Below are 22,245 nucleotides of genomic sequence, written 5' to 3'. Positions count from 1 at the left end.
GCGAGTGAAAATTTGTGTCATGGCTAGGAATCGAACCCGGGTCTCCTGCTTACAAGGCAGTTGCGTTAGCCACTAAGCTTCGATTTTTAAAAAAAATGTTCAAATGTACGTGTAATATTGTGGGACTTAACTGCTAAGGTCATCAGTCCCTAAGATTACACACTACTGAACCTAAATTATCCTAAGGACAAACACACACACACCCATGCACGAGGGAGGACTCGAACTGCCGCCGGGACCAGCCGCACAGTCGATGACTGCAACCCCTTAGGCCGCTCGGCTAATCCCGCGCGGGGCTAGGCTTCAACAAAATTATATCTGTATGAGACCAGAAGAGTCTCTGAAATTTGATGATTTCTTTTATCTCTAATGATCTCATCCTCAACAGAATTATTAGAGAGATATTTTCGTGATCTTGTTTGTTTGCAGGCCCGTGCAACTACACGCTGTCCGAATGGGCGCAGCAGCGAGTGCGCATACTGTGCATGGTGGCTACGCAGGCTGACCAGTGGGGACCCAGTGCAGGCATTTCGTCGGAGCAACTCGAACCACGCGACTCGAGCGACGACGCCGTGCGGGGCACGTGGTGGGCACGCTGCGACCACCTGCTCTTCCTCAGCTCCCGGCCGCGTGCGTACTTGTTATTCATAAAGCCTGCTCTACAGATCATTACTACTATCATAATTTTGTAGCACTCTAATACTGATTTTTCTCAGTTAGAAGCGTTAACGCGGTGGCGGTTACAGGTTCCTCACATAGTCCACTCACATGTCTTGTGCTTCGTCTCGTGCATTGCTGATGATAAAAGTGAGACATATGGGTACTAAATTCTACATATTTCAAGAAATGTCTTCTCCAGTTCGTAACCAATCGTCCAGAAACTGCTTTATTACTCTCTTCGAAACAGATAAACGAATTAATCCACAACACGACACAGCAGTAACTACATAAGGCGGTATGCATAATAATAATAATAATAATTATTATTATTTCTTTCCTTTGTCAGACGTTATGTCTGGTTAAAAATGGAAAGTGCCGCGGACCTTTATCAAGCGTGACTTCCTTTTAACTGTGTGGTATATGTTACATTGCATTTAGGAACTTTCGGGTAATTGAACATGTATCAATAATTACAAAATTCTGTAGTTGTATATATACGTTTGGATGTAGCTGTATTGCGTTGATGTACTGGTGGGTATTGGGTGGTATGACTCCTGTAGTTGATAGTATAATTGGTATAATGTCAACTTTATCCTGATGCCACATGTCCTTGACTTCCTCAGCCAGTTGGATGTATTTTTCAATTTTTTCTCCTGTTTTCTTCTGTATATTTGTTGTATTGGGTATGGATATTTCGATTAGTTGTGTTAATTTCTTCTTTTTATTGGTGAGCATGATATCAGGTTTATTATGTGGTGTTGTTTTATCTGTTATAATGGTTCTGTTCCAGTATAATTTGTATTCATCATTCTCCAGTACATTTTGTGGTGCGTACTTGTATGTGGGAACGTGTTGTTTTATTAGTTTATGTTGTATGGCAAGTTGTTGATGTATTATTTTTGCTACATTGCCATGTCTTCTGCGGTATTCTGAATTTGCTAGTATTGTACATCCGCTTGTGGTGTGATCTACTGTTTCTATTTGTTGTTTGCAAAGTCTGCATTTATCTGTTGTGGTATTGGGATCTTTAATTATATGCTTGCTGTAATATCTGGTGTTTATTGTTTGATCCTGTATTGCGATCATGAATCCTTCCACCTCACTGTATATATTGCCTTTTCTTAGCCATGTGTTGGATGTGTCTTGATCGATGTGTGGCTGTGTTAGATGATACGGGTGCTTGCCATGTAGTGTTTTCTTTTTCCAATTTACTTTCTTCGTATCTATTGATGTTATGTGATCTAAATGGTTGTACAAGTGGTTATGAAATTGCAATGGTGTAGCCGATGTATTTATATGAGTGATTGCTTTGAGTATTTTGCTAGTTTCTGTTCGTTCTAGAAAGAATTTTCTTAAATTGTCTACCTGTCCATAATGCAGGTTTTTTATGTCGATAAATCCCCTTCCTCCTTCTTTTCTGCTTAATGTGAATCTTTCTGTTGCTGAATGTATGTGATGTATTCTATATTTGTGGCATTGTGATCGTGTAAGTGTATTATTATTATTATTATTATTATTATTATTATTATTATTACTATTATTGAATGCGTAGACACAAAGCATTATCATCCCGAAAAAAAATCTTCAAATGTGTGTGAAATCTTATGGGACTTAACATCTAAGGTCATCAGTCCCTAAGCTTACACATTACTTAACCTAAATTATCCTAAGGGCAAACACACACCCATGCCCGAGGGAGGACTCGAACCCCCGCCGGGACCAGCCGCGCAGTCCATGACTGCAGCGCCCTTGACCGCTCGGCTAATCCCGCGCAGCCATCATCCCTAAGTTGTCCAATTTGTGACAGTTCAGAAGTAAGTAGTCCAGCAATCAAGTGATTCACAAACAGTAAGTGTAGTGCACACATTTTGATTTATTGACTTTAAATGGAGATGCAGTGCGCTGGTCTAGCAAGTGCTGCAATAGAGAGACGCAATGTTTTGTAGCAAGTGCCTACCCTCACTGTGGATAGTTAGCTTTCTTATCTGGGAAGGAGTTCTGGGTAGCAATTGCGATTCAACACGAACTCCTTCAGTTCCTTCGCCATTCATTCTAACCCCCCCCCCCCCCCCCCCCCACACACACACACACACCCACACAAACTAAAAATAAAAATGTGCCGAGAAAAGTCATTGACTCTACAGTTTAGTTAGTTTCTGAAGTTAGCGATAATGTGGGGGAGAGGAGGCAAATAGTGGCAAGGGCATGGGGGGGGGGTCTAAGAAAGTATGTATGAAGATAGTAACTGTTCTCGAAGGAACAGATACCATTGATGACTGCAACTTCTCTAGAATAAATGATAATTAACTGAAACCCGCAGCTGGCGCCAGGTGTTGTTGATATACCTCGCTTCAGACAGCTGAAAATGTGTGTACCGACCGGGACTCGAACCCGGGATCTCCTGCTTACATGGCAGACGCTCTAGCCATCTGAGCCACTGAGGACACAGATGAATAGCACAACTACAGAGTCTTATCCCTTGTACGCTTCCCGTGAGACCCACATTTCGAACTGTCCACAATCATATGTAATGTTCCTAATAGATATTTGCCCATCCACTCATTAATCGCGCACGCTAAGGTGACGATACCCGAACTCTTTGAAGATTCGATTTTAAAGTGAAATCCGTCCATCCACGGCATACTAGCCTGAAATATTTTATTAATTGTGACATTTCCTACCGTGAAAGTTTACATTTTATGTATCTGGAACCCTTTTGCTTCTCATGACTGTTTGAATTACATTCTGAATACGGACCTTTCCATTTTACACACAAGCCATGTGAGATACAGACCCTGTGCTGATAGAGACGTGCTCTGCTGTTGTGTTTTAGATCCTGTTGTCCCGACAGTAGTGATGGACACCTCGAAGACTCCATGGTCGCAGATGAGAACAGCCTTCGAGTTCGTCGTCAAAAGGACTGAATGGCACTTCGACTGGATACTCAAAGTCGATGACAAGGCGTAAGTAGTGTCGATACAGCTTACTGGCAATTCCGTGCTCGTAAACTAGTAACTTAAAGTCTATGGACAAATAGGATGTCTCCATCTGCAAGCGTCAACATCTATTGTAAATGTTGACACTTGGAGATGGAGACATACTATTTGTCCATAGACATATATATCAAACAAGGGAAAATCCAGGATGGAATGTAACAATAAAGCCGGCCGTGGTGGCCGAGCGGTTCTAGGCGCTCAGTCCGAAACCGCGCCACTGCTACGGTCGCAGGTTCGAATCCTGCCTCGGGCATGAATGTGGGTGATATCCTTAGGTTAGTTAGGTTTAAGTAGTTCTAAGTTCTAGGGGACTCATGACCACAGAAGTTAAGTCTCATAGTGCTCAGAGCGATTTGAACCATTTTTGTAACAATAAAAATGAAAGTTGCTACTCACCATATAGCGGAGATGCTGAGTCATAGATAGGCACAACAAAATGACTCTCACAATGAAGGCTTTCGGCCATTAAGACCTATGTCAACAATAAACACACACACACACAACAAAAAGACTCTCACAATGAAGGTTTTCGGCCATTAAGACACACACACAAACGCAACTCTCACACACAACTGCAGACACACTCAAGTGTGGTTTCAGTTGCTTGAAACTGCTGTCATGTGTATGAGTTGAATTTCTCTCTCTCTCTCTCTCTCTCTCTCTCTCTCTCTCTCTCTCTGTGTGTGTGTGTGTGTGTGTGTGTGTGTGTGTGTGTGTGTGTGTGTGTGTGTGTCTATTGTTGATGAAGGCCTTAATGGCCGAAATCTTTCATTGTTGAGTCTTTTTTGTTATGCCTATCTGCGACTCAGCATCACCCCTATATGGTCAGTAGCAACTTTCTTTCTCATTATATACAGGGTGTTTCAAAAATGACCGGTATATTTGAAACGGCAATAAAAACTAAACGAGCAGCGATAGAAATACACCGTTTGTTGCAATATGCTTGGGACAACAGTACATTTTCAGGCGGACAAACTTTCGAAATTACAGTAGTTACAATTTGCACCAACAGATGGCGCTGCAAGTGATGTGAAAGATATAGAAGACAACGCAGTCTGTGGGTGCGCCATTCTGTAGTTCGTCTTTCTGCTGTAAGCGTGTGCTGTTCACAACGTGCAAGTGTGCTGTGGACAACATGGTTTATTCCGTAGAACAGAGGATTTTTCTGGTGTTGGAATTCCACCGCCTAGAACACAGTGTTGTTGCAACAAGACGAAGTTTTCAACGGAGGTTTAATGTAACCAAAGGACCGAAAAGCAATACAATAAAGGATCTGTTTGAAAAATTTCAACGGACTGGGAACATGACGGATGAACGTGCTGGAAAGGTAGCGCGACCGCGTACGGCAACCACAGAGGGCAACGCGCAGCTAGTGCAGCAGATGATCCAACAGTGGCCTTGGGTTTCCGTTCGCCGTGTTGCAGCTGCGGTCCAAATGACGCCAACATCCACGTACCGTCTCATGCGCCAGAGTTTACACCTCTATCCTTACAAAATTCAAACGCGACAACCCCTCAGCGCCGCTACCATTGCTGCACGAGAGACATTCGCTAATGATATAGTGCACAGGATTGATGACGGCGATATGCATGTGGGCAGCATTTGGTTTACTGACGAAGCTTATTTTTACCTGGACGGCTTCGTGAATAAACAGAACTGGCGCATATGGGGAACCGAAAAGCCCCATGTAGCAGTCCCACCGTCCCTGCATCCTCAAAAAGTACTGGTCTGGGCCGCCATTTCTTCCAAAGGAATCATTGGCCCATTTTTCAGATCCGAAACGATTACTGCATCACGCTATCTGGACATTCATCGTGAATTTGTGGCGGTACAAACTGCCTTAGACGACACTGCAAACACCTCGTGGTTTATGCAAGATAGTGCCCGGCCACATCGCACGGCCGACGACTTTAATTTCCTGAATGAATATTTCGATGATCGTGTGATTGCTTTGGGCTATCCGAAACATACAGGAGGCGGCGTGGATTGGCCTCTCTATTCGCCAGACATGAACCCCTGTGACTTCTTTCTGTGGGGACACTTGAAAGACCAGGTGTACCGCCAGAATCCAGAAACAATTGAACAGCTGAAGCAGTACATCTCATCTGCATGTGAAGCCATTCCGCCAGACACTTTGTCAAAGGTTTCGGGTAATTTCATTCAGAGACTACGCCATATTATTGCTACGCATGGTGGATATGTGGAAAATATCGTACTATAGAGTTTCCCAGACCGCAGCGCCATCTGTTGTTGACAAATGTAACTACTGTAATTTCGAAAGTTTGTCTGCCTGAAAATGTCTGTTGTCCCAAGCATATTGCAACAAACGGTGTGTTTCTATCGCTGCTCGTTTAGTTTGTATTGCCGTTTCAAATATACCGGTCATTTTTGAAACACCTTGTATATATATATATATATGTGTGTGTGTGTGTGTGTCTATATATATATATATATATATATATATATATATATATATATATATATATATATATATGTGTGTGTGTGTGTGTGTGTGTGTGTGTGTGTGTGTGTGTACTGATAAGTCAAAACATTATGACCACTACCCACTGTGATGTTGGATGGCGCTTGGTGACGTTGCAGGCATGTTGCAGGCAGTATGTTAACGGAGAAGATATAGGCTGCATATGGAAAGATCCATTGAGCTAACTACTCTGACAAAGGCCAGATTATTATTACGCAGAACCTGTGAAGGAGTACCTGAAAACGGCAAAGCTGTTCGAATTTTACGTGCAACTGTCATGAGCATCTACGAAAATGGGCAGAAGGACAGTGAAACCAGCAGTAGGCGCTAAATGGTTGGACGTCCACGACTCTCCACACAACGTGGGTTTGGCAGCTTGACTACTCTGCAAAGTAGGATAGATAGTGATCTGTGGCATCTCTCCGAAAGAGCGCAATGCTGGTGTATGCACAAGTGTTTTGGAGTGCACCGTTCAACCACATTGTTGAACATGGAGTTCCGCATCAGACCACCCCTATGTCTTCACGTGTCGACCCAACAACACCGTCAATTACGATTGCAGTGGCGCGGGACCATCAGGATTCGACCGTTGGTTCTTCACATGAATCACATTCTTGCTTCACTAGGTCGATGGTCGTCTCCACAAACGACATCATCGAGGTGAAAGGTAGCTCAAAACGTGCAGCGCACCGCAGATACAGGCGGGTGGGAGTAGCATTATGCTATGGGAGATATTCTACATTGCATGCATGGGACCTGTGGTAGTAATCGAAGACACACTGACAGTTGCAAACCATCTGCATCCCTTCATACTTGAAGTCTTCCTCGACGGCGATGTCATCTTTCAGCATTATAATTGTCCATATTTCGGAGCCCGAACCGTACTACAATGGTTTGAGGAGCATTCTAGTGCACTGACGATGTCTCAGAGACCAAATTAGCCTGACGTAACTCTCATGGAAACTATGTGGGTTGCTATCGACCGCCATCACCGCATAGAAAATCAGCAGCCCGTTATTTATGCCTATTACATAACGTGTACATAGACATCTAATGCTGCATACCTCCACAAACCTACCAACAAAACATCAGATCCCTGATATGCAGAGTCAGTGATGCATTTCGTTACAAAGACCGACAAAAAAGTTATTAAACACATGGTCATAATATTTTGGCTCATTAGAGTGTATATAAATACACACATCAGAAAAAGGATTGCATCAACCCGATTCCCAGAACTCCTGACGGTAGACGTTGACTGTGGGTATTGTACCATAACACAGTCCTTTCGACTGTTCAGAGATCTCATAAAATCGGAAAAAATTGTAAACAACCATGCATGAGTAGCACCTATTAGATGGAGGGGATCTGACAGCCAATCAGTTCCACTCATTCCACGAGGAAGTAGGTATACAGCTCGTGTTGTCTGTAGTTCAACCATGGCTAAATACTCAGTACCGCTGTTCGATCGCATCCACATTGTCATTTTGTGCCAGGAAAGGCTCTAAACAAGTGAAGTTCCAGGCGTCTCAGAGTGAACCAAAGCGATGTTGTTCGGACATGGACGAGATACAGAAAGACCGGAACTGTCGATGACATGCCTCTCTCAGGCCGCCCAAGGGCTACTGCTGCAGTGGATGACCGCTACCTGCGGATTATGGCTCAGAGGAACCCTGTCAGCGACGCCACCATGTTGAATTATGCTTTTCGTGCGGATACATGACGTCGTGTTATGACTCAAACTGTGCGCAATAGGCTGCATGATGCGCAACTTCACTCCCGATGTCCATGGTGAGATCAATCTTTGCAACAACGACACCACATGCAGCGCATTACAGATGGGCCCAACAGCATGCCGAATGGACCGCTCAGAATTGGCATTACGTTCTCTTCAATAAGGAGTGTCGCATATTCCTTGACCAGACAATCGTCGGAGACGTGTTTGGAGGCAACCCGACCAGGCTGAACGCCTTAGACACACTGTCCAGCGAGTGCAGCAAAGTGGAGGTTCCCTGATGTTTTGGGGTGGCGTTATGTGGGGCCGACATACGCCGCTGGTGGTCATGGAAGGCGCCATAATGGCTGTATGATATTTGAATGCCATCCTCCGACCGACAGTGCAACCATATCAGCAACAAATTAGCGAGGCAAACGTCTTTGTGGACGACAATTCGCGCCCCCATCATGTAAGGTGTCAGGCAAATCCAACACCTTCCATGAAAACCCTGACATGATAAGCAAATCCAGTAGTATCTCCCATAGCTCCGAATAAATCGTGACATTAAATTAACCAAAGTAATACGAGTAAGAAGTGAGCAAATGGAATACCACAGACTAACACAAGAATGCCTAAATGCATGTCATACCTTCCCACTGTGAGACCGACGCAGTTCCAAGGGGAGAAAAGAGAACAGAAGCCGAGAGCAGAACCGTGTTAAGCTAGAAGGCCCTACGATAAGGGACAGACTGGACACCCACGTCGCCAGCTCACCAGCCGCACGTTTTAGCGTGAGACTTTTTCGCGTCTCAGGTACGTCAAGGACCACCCCCCAGCCCATGTTAAAAGCTAGAGCCCTCCAGAAGAGTATAGATCTTACGATAACGCTAAAACGACCACACCAGCTGCAGGTTGTAGCGTGAGACTTTTTAGCGTCTCTGTTACGTTGCAAACTTTAAAAACATTGCCCCACCACGAAAAGTATAACGTTTCTCATTGGATAGACAGAATTTTTGTAGGCGGAGCTTAAGGTTAACATTGAGACCCTGATTGGTCGGATGAAAACACAGCCAGATAGTTTTTTTTAAATCTACTTCGGTAAATTGTAGTAAGGAGAGGTTAGGAGAGTTAGTTCCGAGACGGCGAGCTGGATGGCTGGTGCGCCGGCCGCTGTCGCCCTGACGCTGCCTAAACACCGACAAGGTAATGACCGCACGCGATGCCGCATTTTTGATCGCATAAGGCTTCACTCAGAACTGCTGAAGACTCATCTGTTACACCCCTTTTTTGCGTAATACTGGTATCGATTGTAAATTAAAGCTCATGGTGTTCACATTTGGCACTTGAAGTAAAAATCTGAAACGCGATAATTTTTCTGTTATATAGTTATTGAGAGGCCACATCAGCCACTGTAATTTACAAGTTAGATAAGTAATTAAAGGTAATTGAGTCACTATAGACCATTTTGATAGTTTGCTCTTTTGTGAAACTTAAATTAAACCTAGATTATAGACGTGATATGGCATAGGTCATGCTTCGATCAATTGTAGAACTTGGAAACCCATTCAGGGAATATTCGTTCACATTTTTGTTGAACGCAGTTGGTTTTTACCATCCTGTATTAAAACATCTCCTTTTATCAATAGTGCAATTTATAAACAATGTTTTGTGAGTAGAATAAAATTTCCAATGGTAAACTTAACTGCTATTTCTTCGTTATTTTACCAGCTAACTAGAAATAGGAAAGCCTTGGACCCTTTCCACTATATTTAGTTAGTATTAAGATTCTTTTACAGGGAGTGCAGTGGAGCTGACGCTGAGATCATTTAGTATTTGGTTATATCATCGCTAGTCTCACTGAACTCTTCTGAATTCTACATGTCATGTGTGGTCTGGCGTCTCCTTACCAGCAACAGGTCCCAGGTTCAAACTAGTTAATTCCCTAAAAACACGCTCAGAGCGTCGTTGTGCGAAAGTGGTAGGGAGACACGATATAGAACAATCAGACACCACCATGAATGTTTAGAATCGTGCTCATCTTGTGAATGACTTCCTTCAGGATAACGACGTAGCTCAACTCTACCGGCCAGCATGTTCTCGAGACATGAACCCTATCAAACATGCTTGTGATAGATTGAAAAGGGCTGTTTATGGACGACGTGACCGACCAACCACTCTGAGGCATTTCCGCCGAATCACCATTGAGGTGTGGGTTAATGCCGGCCGGAGTGGCCGAGCGGTTCTAGGCGCTACAGTCTGGAACCGCGCGACCGCTAAGGTCGCAGGTTCGAATCCTGCCTCAGGCATAGACGTGTGTGTTGTCCTTAGGTTAGTTAGTTTTAAGTAGTTCTAAGTTCTACGCGACTGATGACCTCAGAAGTTAAGTCCCATAGTGCTCAGAGCCATTTGAACCAATTTTTTGAAGCGGGACAAGCTGGACCAATAGTGCCTTGATGAACTTGTGGATAGTATGCTACGACGAATACAGCCATGCATCAATGCAAGAGGATGTGCTACGGGGTATTAGAGATACCGGTGGGCACAGCGATCTGGACCACCACCTCTGAAGGTCGCGCTGTGTGGTGGTACAACATGCGATGTGTGGTTTTTGTGAGCAATAAAAAGTGCGGAAATGATATTTATGTTCATCTCTGTAACAGGGCTATGTAATAAGTCAGCGACCTACAAAATTGGATATAATGATTGTATGCGTTGGGCAAACTGGTAGAAACTTGCAGATACATTTTGAAGAACACATAAAATCTAACAATAACAATACAAGTGCTTTTGCACATCTCCTAAACAACAAAGACACATCCAAAAAGTTAACGAAACGCTCCTAATTTTGCATTACGCTAAGAAAGGGAAGCAAATGAATATCATAGAAAAATTAGATAGTCAACCTGATACACTTCTTAATGAGTAAAGAGATCTTCAGAAAAAAAATTCGTTGATAAGTTTAGTCACGTTCTGTTATGACCCAATCAGAAATCGTTTATAGTGCCCATAGTCTGAGCCTTTAGCAAATAGTAACAGGGACGCAACAAGTACCTCTTGAAGTGTCTTAGAATACTGAGCAATTATCACCATAGAAATTAAACACTCTTCAGAAAATTTACAGTGTCAAGAAAAGCCATTCTTGAACACTATAGTAAACAACACAGTCTTACAAAACGTCACTAACTAGGAGACAAATGATTGAGTCCCTTGTGATACAACTGGTATAACAAAAGTTAAAGTTCTAACAAGCTACTGTGGAACACAGTCGTCGTGAATGCTGTCAGTGCTGAGCACGAGTAGTGGAAAAGTTAGTGTACCCATCGTGTGTTTAAAATAAGTTGGACCATTGACAGTTCAGCATGGAGCGAGTGGGGGGAGTGCTGTTGCCAGCGTGTGCTGGGCACATCAGTAGGTGAGCACAGTATAATGGACAGTCAGGCCTACTCGCGCTCAGAACCTGGCGGGCTTGCTGACTGAGTGAGCAGCAAGTCGGGCGAACTGAGATCTTTCTCAAACGATTTTAAAGAAAGTTCTCGTTAATAAACTCTGAGTCTCGCACATCCTTCTTCAGCTTCATTATCAACTGCCTATCATTTCGTCGATGGTTATATACTCATGCACATAAATTAAGGATAATGCTGATACATGGTGAAACAACGATCTGATGGGCGGTTTGTGGGTTTAAATCACCTCAGGGTATGACCATGCAGTGCATTTGACGTGCGGTCGTCGCACGGTGGCGCTGGCAGCAGTCCACATAGGAAGAGGTGTGTTGGTGCAGGTCAGAGTACAGAGCAGAGAGTAAGTGTGACGACGTTTTCAGACGTGCTAATGGTGACTGTGTGTTGAAAATGGCTCAAAGAACATATATTGTTGACGTTGTGGGGGGCAGAATACTAGGGCGACTGGAGACTGGTCAAACACAGCAGGTCGTAGCACGGGCCCTCCGTGTGCCACAAAGTGTGATTTCAAGTGTACAACACCACAAGACGACTGATATCTCACAATCAGTGCCCGCAGATGGCCACGGAGTACTGCAGCCACTGGAACAGTTGTCTCCAGACACACTGTCTACAGATGACTGAACAGACATGGTTTATTCACCCGAAGACCTGCAAGGTCACAGGAGAGCCCATAAAGCCTAGTGTCAACACAGCATGTGGTCATTGGGACAGTGGGGTTGGGGTTGGGTTGTTTTGGAGAGGGAGACCAGACAGTGAAGTCATCGGATTAGGGAAGGATGGGGAAAGGAAGTCGGCCGTGCCCTTGCAAAGCAACCATCCCACCATTTGCCTGGAACGGAAATCACGGAAAACCTAAATCAGGATGGCCGGACGCAGGATTAAACCGTCGTCCTCCCGAATGTGAGTCCAGTGTCTAACCACTGCGCCACCTCGCTCTGTTTGGAACAGTGGTCCCAGGTTATGTTCACGGACGAGTCCAGGTATAGTCTGAACAGTGATTCTCACCGGGTTTTCATCTGGCGTGAACCAGGAACCAGATACCAACCCTTTAATGTCCTTGAAAGGGACCTGTATGGAGGTCGTGGTTTGATGGTGTGGGGTGGTGGGGTGGGATTATGATTGGTGCACGTACTCCCGTGCATGTCTTTGACAGCGGAACTGTAACAGGGCAGGTGTATCAGGACTCATTTTGCACCATTATGTCCGCCTTTTCAGGGGTGCACTGGGTCCCACCTTCCTCCTGATGGATGATAACGCGTGGCCCCACTGAGCTGCCATCGTGGAGGAGTACCTTGAAACAGAAGATATCAGGCGAATGAAGTGGCCTGCCTGTTCTCCAGACCTAAACCCCATTGAGCACGTCTGGGATGTTCGCGGTCGACGTATCGTTGCACGTCTTCAAACCCCTAGGACACGTCAGGAGCACCGAAAGGCACTGGTGCAAGAATGGGAGGCTATACCCCAGCAGCTACTTGACCACGTGATCCAGAGTATGCCAGCCTGTTGTGCGGCCTATGTATGTGTGATCATATCCCATATTGATGTCGGGGTACATGCGCAAGAAACAGTGGCGTTTTGTAGCACATGTGTTTCGGTTTTCTCAACTTATCGCCAATACCGTGGACTTACAGATCTGTGTCGTGTGTGTTCCCTATGTGCCTACGCTATTAGCGCCAGTTTTGTGTAGTGCCACGTTGTGTGGCACCACATTCTGCAATTATCCTTAATTTATGAGCATGAGTGTAGTTATTGCGATATTTTGATAATAGGTAAACTATTGCAAGAAATCTGTAGTCTGCAGTGAAAAATTGGTGTCGCAATGAATTTGTGTTTCGTGTGTGTTAGGTTGTATGTTGCTGCATATCACGTATAGACAGTATATTGAATTATTCTTTAAACTTGGAAGGATCGCTGTCTGATTCCAATATCGAGGAAATGGAATGTACGTAAAGCGCTCCGTCACGAACTCGGTGAAAAAACAAGAATGAAATATTCATAAATTCCTCGTATCTTATAAATGGTTTGAGTTATCGAAACAAGATTTGGCGAATGAATCTGCGCACAAAGATGAGAGTGTTTTGCCATATGATTAATATGAGAAACTTCCATGTCTATTCAAGAGACTACAGATTTCTAATGAAATAATCGATAGCTGGTGAAACGATAATCACTGTGGGTTTCGCAATAGCATAGGTGAAGAAGTTACACGTTTATTTTTACACTGAGAATGGGCTGTTCATAGAGAATTCACCAGACTTTAGAAAGTTTGGGAGGTGAATATTACTAAACTCTGCTGTGTTTTGACAAAAGAAGCAGATTTTTACATGCCAACAAGATAAGTTAAGTATTCCTCAAAACTCAACACAGTCCTTCTTCAGGAGTAAATGTCTCTTCAACTACCTTCTTGGTATGGCTGACAACTTAATACCAGTCCTGTCGTGTAACATTTGCAGCGGCTTCTTTTGTCAGTATTTCAATCTCAGTGAGCGTGAACTGTTTGTCGCGTTTTGCCAAATTACTTTTCACCTGGGCCCATGTACTCTGTTGGATTTAAATGTGCATGATAAGGAGGAGTCCTGATTCAACTATACCCCTTACGGTTCGTCGACCTGGTAGCATGGAGTTTTGGCTTATACAGCACTAAAAGTTCCATTAAGGGGAGCTTTACTATCTTTTGTTTTAAAAAAGCGATTTTTTATTTACATTTTTGGATGCGTGAAAGTGTTTAGATTCACTCCCTGAAACGGTGTTTCCTATACGGAACGGAAATGTTATTCGCGCTTGAACAAAACAATGCACCTGCCTGAAATCGGCCTTTTTCACGCACCAGTTTTTTTTCTTTCGGAGGACGAGTTATATTACCGGTACTTGGGAGGAAACACACAAAATTCAAATGAAAGTTTGAACGCGTGTGTTTGGAAGTTAGCCCCCAAGCATTTGCATTCTGGTTTGTTGACTGTGGAGATTGCGACTTTCCTGGCAGTGAGCAGCTTCAACGAGAAGGGTATTCAGCATTTCTGAAGACCGTGAGAACGATGGACGTCACCCTGCGACTCTATTCGACACAGTTCGCCAAGCATTCGGACGACCACCGCATTCAAGCGGCCGAAAACCGCTTGTCACCTGCCGTACGAGCGGCTCTGGAGCAGCGCAGGATGGCGCAGATCGAGCAGAACACCCTCTGTGAGGTAGAGGAAGAATTAGTTTATGGACCCGGAGTAGCATATTGAACGTACGTTGCGTAATATTGCATTCATATGTAGTCAAAACTTCACACGCGTTTTTCTCGAAATGACATTTTTCTTATAGCGCGGTATGGTGACTTCAAATCTACTGAACCGATTCGCATAATTCTTTGTTTCCGACAAAGCTAACTAAATTATCTAGGAGTTGTATCACTTTTATTCCGATCCAGCAACCATAAATATTTTTACTCGGCCGACGAAGTCGAAAAATCGACGAAAAAAAGACTATTTTTTCAAATGGACGCCATTTTGTTTCTTATGTTCCAAATAACTTAAGCGAGGTACAACTCTTAAAGAATCTTATATACTTCCCTAACGTCAACTCAATTTTGATTTCAGACTAGCCGGCTGACCTGTGATACACCGCGCGTGCAGGTCTACATCGAAATTTTGTTTCGTTCCGACGGCACTTCCGCCTTTCCTCTTCGACATATCCGGTCGAAAAAATTCCAGTTTGTAGAGGAAATATCAATAAACATTTTGACCAAATTTGACATTGATATCTATAACACATCTCGAGAGAAAAATTCTCAAAGAATATGCTTTTTTCAGGCCAAAGATAGTAAACCTTCCCTTGACTTCGCCTTATACATTGCTAGGTTCAACTTTATCTCATGGAACATTTCTTCGTACCCAGAGCAAAATATCAGCTTTCCTCAACTGCATTGTTGGAGATTTATGAATTAGAAGAGATTGGTATGACGTTTTGTCGATTATTATTGTCGATTTTCAGGGAATGTTTTGCAGCACTACGTTATATTCCCAGCCAGTGAACTGTGATCCAGGACGACCTTTTATTGTAAATCTCTTATTCAGATGTTCTGTGCTGTCGTTATTAATGCAATGCAAACACAGAACACTTCTTCACAGTACCTATCGACCACAGAACATTTCAGCGCCACAAATTCGACTTAATAACGAGAGCTGACGGCCTTTGACGCATCTAATGCGTGTCGCCACTTAGGACTATTTATTCATGTTGTCAGTTCTCGCAACAGGAGAGCTTTACCAGCTGAGCCGTTGGCAGCGTGGAAGGGAAAGTCAGCTCGCTACTGGTGTTCCCTGAGCAATGGCGTCACGTCATCCTCTGGTCAGCCAAACGTCAATCGTCACAACTAATTTTAAACGCACTATAGCTACGATCACGAAAACAATGACAAAGTCCAGACATGCCGAGCTAACAGAGTCGTTTCCTAGGGGCACAACATCTTGGTTGAAGAGCAGCAGTAGATGGCGGACTGGACAGCAACAGTGTCAATAGCCGTGCTGAAGTTCATCGGTTCCGGGCTGGTATTGTCAGTGCCCTCTGCTGTCCCGCTGCGAGGTTAAATCCTCCATGTGCGGAGGACTACCTCTTTTTGATTGACTGCTTGGCTGTGCCGAGGAAGCAGGACAGAGCCCGGTTGGGCGCACACCGATTCTAGCTGTGATTCGCTGTCTTGGCCTTACTGTGATTTGAGTGGAGCTGCGGTCATTTGAATTCGGTCGTGAGCAGACATTCAGCCGTTGGTGCGCCACAGCGTACACTATTTGAATTCATTATTCCATTTGATCCATGTTTAGCTGTATTCTTTGATCAGTGTAACACCTTTGTAAATGTCAATCTGTCTAACTAACCAGACAGCATTTCTGAACCAAGACAAATAGGAAAACACAAATTTAAAGATGCTGACCTACCAGCGTGCAAGATATAGTTTTCTATTGCAGGTAAATGTATTTAAAATATGTTTACATTTACATCATTAAATTTCTATCGGTGGAGATAGTATAACACAGGGTGAAAAAAAGATTGCGAACTTGGACTTTGCAGTGTGATTCCTCACATACTAAAGTGCGCGTCATTTACGACGGCGGCCGAGTTTAGGTTCGTTCTGCGCATCTGACGTCACAAAACACAGTCAACCAATGAACAGAGAACTAGGTTGACAGAGCTCGACTGCGGTGCAGAGCACAGACGAGTGTCTTTAGTTTTAGAAACGTTCAGTCATAAATAAAGTAATTAAACAAAAGCATTGTCTTGATAGCAGAATTTCTATAAAAGAAAGTTTGGAAAAAGCATTCTTTATACCAATTGCTTCATATTCTATTAATTAATTAAACCAAACAAGCAATAAGCCTCCTAATTTAGTTGATAGCAAGGAAATTAATTCTCACTAACCGCATATTCACAATAAAGAACAGCGGTAATTGTTTATTTCCTATTGTACTTTGACGAAACGTGAGTTATTCATAGTCCTACCAACAGTGTGTATTGATATTTTGCGTGATTGTTTAAACTCCTTGATGAATTATGTTGAATGATGAGCTGCGTTAGGGTAATGGTGAAGGTGTGGGGCTGCTAAGCAAAATGTCCTTAGTTCAAACCTTGTTTGATGCTTAATATTTTCATTATTTAAAAACAATATCGAAGTGTCTTACTTCATGAATTTTATTCGTTTGAATGTAATTTATTGAAATCCCTAGTGGCAACTAAAATCGACCATACGGAAAATATACACTGTTTTATCTCTGCAAAGTCTTCAAAATTCCGTACAATCGTGCAAATTCATTTATGGGGGGAAGGTATCAGTCAAGAAGATGTGTAAAAATCAAATTTTTGGGCCAAATAGTTTTTGTGAAATCGAATGATAAGGGTGTCAAAGCAGTCAAGAACACAATGTGTGTGCACAGGCAAGCAGTGCAGTGATGACAAAATCGCGCACAGCACGGAATGCGGGGAGCACGACTCTGTAGCAGTGAAAGGGTTAATGCGGCCGTGGTGGCTTTACTTCATAAGCTGCGCGCTCCCCCCTAAACGTAAGTTTGCGAACTATACTATACTATACTATGGCGCTGCTTCTCTTGGAGCGTGCAACTGGCAACGCAGCAATCTCCCGCATCTGGGTAGTCATGTGCGAGCCGCCAAGATAAAAGAATTGAACTATAGCAATACAAAAATGTCTCTTACAAAATTTTATTCTGCACATATTTAGAGCAGTAAATGAATCTAAAAAAAGTTCAAATGTGTGTGAATTCCTAAGGGACCAAACTGTTGAGGTCATCGGTCCCCAGACTTACCCACTAGTTAAACTAACCTAAACTAACTTACACTAAGAAGGATGCACGGCATGAAACAGTTCGCATCCACAATATGCAAAAGGCTGACCAATGGAAACGATTGTTCTTGCATTTCTGCGTTTGTAGTACGTAACTGCAAATGTTTTGTAGAAGATCCACTGCAATCTCTATAAGCTACCATAAATGTGATTACAGTGTTGCCAGATTGCCAATTTTCTACGTCCATGCTTATGTACATGTCACCTGTCTGAGACGTATTTAAACGTGTCAGGGATTCGATATCACTCTAACTGCACACACCCCACACCATAACACAGCCTCCACCAGCTTGAAAAGCCCCTGCTGACATGCAGGATCCATAGATTCGTACGATTGTCTCCATACCCGTACATACCCATCGACTTGATACAATTTGAAACAAGACTTGTTCGACCAGGCAACATGTTTCCTGTCATTGACAGTTCAATGTCCATGTTGACAGGCCCAGGCAAGATGTAAAGCTTTGTGTAGTGCAGTCATCAAGGGTCCCAAAGCCCATATCAATGAAGTTTCGTTGAATGGTTCGCATGCTGGCACTTCTTGATGGCCCTGCATTGAAATCTGGAGCAATTTGCGGAAGTTTTGCACTTCTGTCAAGTTGAACAATCCTCTTTAGTCATCCTTGATCCCATTATTGGAGGATCTTTTTCTGTCCACTGCTATGTTGAAGATTTGATATTGTATCGGATTCCTGATAATTACAGAATACTCGTAAAATCGCTGTACGTGAAAATCCCCACTTCATCGCTACCTCGGAGATGGTGTGTGGTGTGTCCCATCGCTCGTGCACCGACTATAGCACCATGTTCAAACTCACTTAAATCTTGATAACCTGCTATTGTAGCAGCAATAACCGATCTAACAACTGCGCCAGACACGTGATGACTTATATAGGCGTTGGCGACCACTCTGCCTATTTACGTATCTCTGCATTTGAATATGCATGCCTAGTTTCTTTGGCGCTTCAGTGTATTTCACAGTAAAGGTAGTTTTTTGTTTTCAATCAAGCGCCACACATGTTTGCACTTATGCATGTGGTGTGTACTTCGTTGTGTAATGTTGTTAGTGAAGACATGGTTTTGTGAAGTGACTGGTGAAAGCCTCATGTTTTATCCATGTGCGCCTCGCCAGGTTTGTTGTTATGGAGAACCTGCGCCGGCTGTTGATGACAAGAGCGCCATACAGAGCTCTCTTCACTGGCGCCCTGCTAGGTGACTACAAGAAGACCGCCAGCGCCGGGTACGTCATCAGTCGCGAAGCTGCGAACAAACTGGTCGCCGCAGGTCCCAATCATACTCTGTGCCACAGCACCACTGAGGAGGAAGAAGCAATAGGTAGGTGAACCGTTCACTAAGCACCTCAATTCTGCTGGCATGCAACACTTTAAAGGAATGAGAAAAAAAAACTGTTCTTCCAGAAAGTCAATGCTGGATTGGCGTCACGTCATGGTGAAGTTTAATCGTAGTACACTGTTGCCCATCAAAATTGTAACACCACAAACGCGACACACGACAGAAGTTAAATTGGTGGGAAATCTATTACGTTCTTGCCTAGGTGAGTTTTGATCCTTTTTGTGTTTGAGACGCAACAGACTTACACTATGTCATTCCCCCCGTGTATACTGGAAAGCGGCATGAATGTGCTTTGCTTTTGAACCTTTATTTATGAAGTACTTAATCACTGATAGAATCTCGATTTTTTCCATCTTCGCAAATCACTACGCGGGAACAACAACAGAGCCACGTCGCCGCCACTCCTCCTTCCAAAAGCACTGACGTGGCACGTGTTTACAGACAACAGTCCAATGAATATCACGTGAACGACTCGTTGCGCAAGCGCTGACCTCTGGTGGTGATTCTGACAACTTTTCAAACCACCCTCTTAATACCTGAAATTTGGCATTCTCAGCACACCCTTGACACTGTAGACCTCGGAAAACTGAATTCCCTGATGACTTCCGAAATAGAATGTTCCATGCGCATAGCTCCAACTACCATTCCGGCCATAATCACGTCAGAAATCTTTTCAGATGAATCATCTGAGACAAAATGACAGCTCTGCCAATGCCGTTTTATACTTTGTATCAAAGTATATTTTTTATTTGTTGTTGTTGTTGTTGTGGTCTTCAGTCCAGAGACTGGTTTGATGCAGCTCTCCATGCTACTCTATACTGTGCAAGCTTCTTCATCTCCCAGTACCTACTGCAACCTACATCCTTCTGAATCTGCTTAGTGTATTCATCTCTTGGTCTCCCCCAACGATTTTTACCCTCCACACTGCCCTCCAATACTAAATTGGTGATCCCTTGATGCCTCAGAACATGTTCTACCAACCGATCCCTTCTTCTGGTCAAGTTGTGCCACAAACTTCTCTTCTCCCCAATCCTATTCAATACTTCCTCATTAGTTATGTGATCTACCCATCTCATCTTCAGCATTCTTCTGTAGCACCACATTTCGAAAGCTTCTATTCTCTTCTTGTCCAAACTAGTTATTGTCCATGTTTCACTTCCATACATGGCTACACTCCATACAAAAACTTTCAGAAATGACTTCCTGACACTTAAATCTATACTCAATGTTAACAAACTTCTCTTCTTCAGAAACGCTTTTCTTGCCATTGCCAGTCTACATTTTATATCCTCTCTACTTCGACCATCATCAGTTATTTTGCTCCCCAAATAGCAAACCTCCTTTACTACTTTAAGTGTCTCATTTCCTAATCTAATTCCCTCAGCGTCATCCGACTTAATTCGACTACATTCCATTATCCGCGTTTTGCTTTTGTTCATGTTCATCTTATATCTTCCTTTCAAGACGCTATCCATTCCATTCAGCTGCTCTTCCAGATCCTTTGCATTCTCTGACAGAATTACAATGTCATCGGCGAACCTCAAAGTTTTTATTTCTTCTCCATGGATTTTAATACCTACTCCGAATTTTTCTTTTGTTTCCTTTACTGCTTGCTCAATATACAGATTGAATAACATCGGGGATAGGCTACATCCCCTGTCTTACTCCCTTCCCAACAACTGCTTCACTTTCATGTTGCTCGACTCTTATAACTGCCATCTGGTTTCTGTACAAATTGTAAATAGCCTTTCACTCCCTGTATTTTACCCATGCCACCTTCAGAATTCGAAAGAGAGTATTCCAGTCAACATTGTCAAAAGCTTTCTCTAAGTCTACAAATGCTAGAAACGTAGGTTTGCCTTTCCTTAATCTTTCTTCTAAGATAAGTCGTAAGGTCAGTATTGCCTCACGTGTTCCAGTATTTCTACGGAATCCAAACTGATCTTCCCCAAGGTCGGCTTCTACCAGTTTTTCCATTCGTCTGTAAAGAATTTGCGTTAGTATTTTGCAGCTGTGGCTTATTAAACTGATTGTTCGGTAATTTTCACATCTGTCAACACCTGCTTTCTTTGGGATTGGAATTATTATATTCTTCTTGAAGTCTGAGGGTATTTCTCCTGTTTCATACATCTTGCTCACCAGATGGTGGAGTTTTGTCAGGACTGACTCTCCCAAGGCCATCAGTAGTTCCAATGGAATGTTGTCTACTCCGGGGGCCTTGTTTCGACTCAGGTCTTTCAGTGCTCTGTCAAACTCTTCTCGCAGTATTGTATCTCCCATTTCATCTTCATCTACATCCTCTTCCATTTCCATAATATTGTCGTCAACTACTTCACCCTCTATATACTCCTTCCACCTTTCTGCTTTCCCTTCCTTGCTTAGAACTGGGTTTCCATCTGAGCTCTTGATGTTCATACAAGTGGTTCTCTTATCTCAAAAGGTCTCTTTAATTTTCCCGTAGGCAGTATCTATCTTACCCCTAGTGAAATAAGCCTCTACATCCTTACATTTGTCCTCTAGCCATCCCTGCTTAGCCGTTTTGCACTTCCTGTCGATCTCATTTTTGAGACGTTTGTATTCCTTTTTGCCGGCTTTATTTACTGCATTTTTAAATTTTCTCCTTTTATCAATTACATTCAATATTTCATCTGTTACCCAAGAATTTCTACTAGCCCTCATCTTTTTACCTACTTGATCCTCTGCTGCCTTCACTACCTCATCCCTCAAAGCTACCCATTCTTCTTCTACTGTATTTCTTTCCCCCATTCCTGTCAATTGTTCCTTTATGCTCTCCCTGAAACTCTGTACAACCTCTGGTTCTTTCAGTTTATCCAGGTCGCATCTCCTTAAGTTCCCACTTTTTTGCAGTTTCTTCAGTTTAAATCTACAGGTCATAACCAATAGATTTGGGTCAGAGTCCACATCTGCCCCTGGAAATGTATTACAATTTAAAACCTGGTTCCTAAATCTCTGTCTTACCATTATATAATCTGATACCTACTAGTATATCCAGGGTTCTTCCATGTATACAACCTTCTTTCATGATTCTTAAACCAAGCTATGATTAAGTTGTGCTCTGTGCAAAATTATACCAGCCGGCTTCCTCTTTCATTTCTTAGCCCCAATCCATATTCACCTACTACGTTTCCTTCTCTCCCTTTTCCTACTACCAAATTCCAGTCACCCATGACTATTAAATTTTCGTCTCCCTTCACTATCTGAATAATTTCTTT

The 22,245-nt window shown here is 43.2% G+C and overlaps 1 protein-coding gene across 1 annotated transcript in view; it reads left to right on the top strand.

The window, feature by feature from the left end:
• The window catches only part of LOC126293237 (glycoprotein-N-acetylgalactosamine 3-beta-galactosyltransferase 1-like), a 49,072-nt gene that overhangs the window by 8,092 nt on the left and 18,735 nt on the right, over positions 1-22,245 (top strand). The window contains exons 2-4 of the mRNA XM_049986357.1: positions 430-630; positions 3,494-3,623; positions 18,792-18,994. Of these exons, the coding sequence (XP_049842314.1) occupies positions 430-630; positions 3,494-3,623; positions 18,792-18,994 (534 nt within the window). The remainder of the gene's footprint in view (positions 1-429; positions 631-3,493; positions 3,624-18,791; positions 18,995-22,245) is intronic.

This window comes from Schistocerca gregaria, chromosome 10, assembly GCF_023897955.1.
Source record: "Schistocerca gregaria isolate iqSchGreg1 chromosome 10, iqSchGreg1.2, whole genome shotgun sequence".
NCBI lineage: Eukaryota > Metazoa > Arthropoda > Insecta > Orthoptera > Acrididae > Schistocerca > Schistocerca gregaria.
This window is presented reverse-complemented; position numbering and strand designations above follow the sequence as displayed.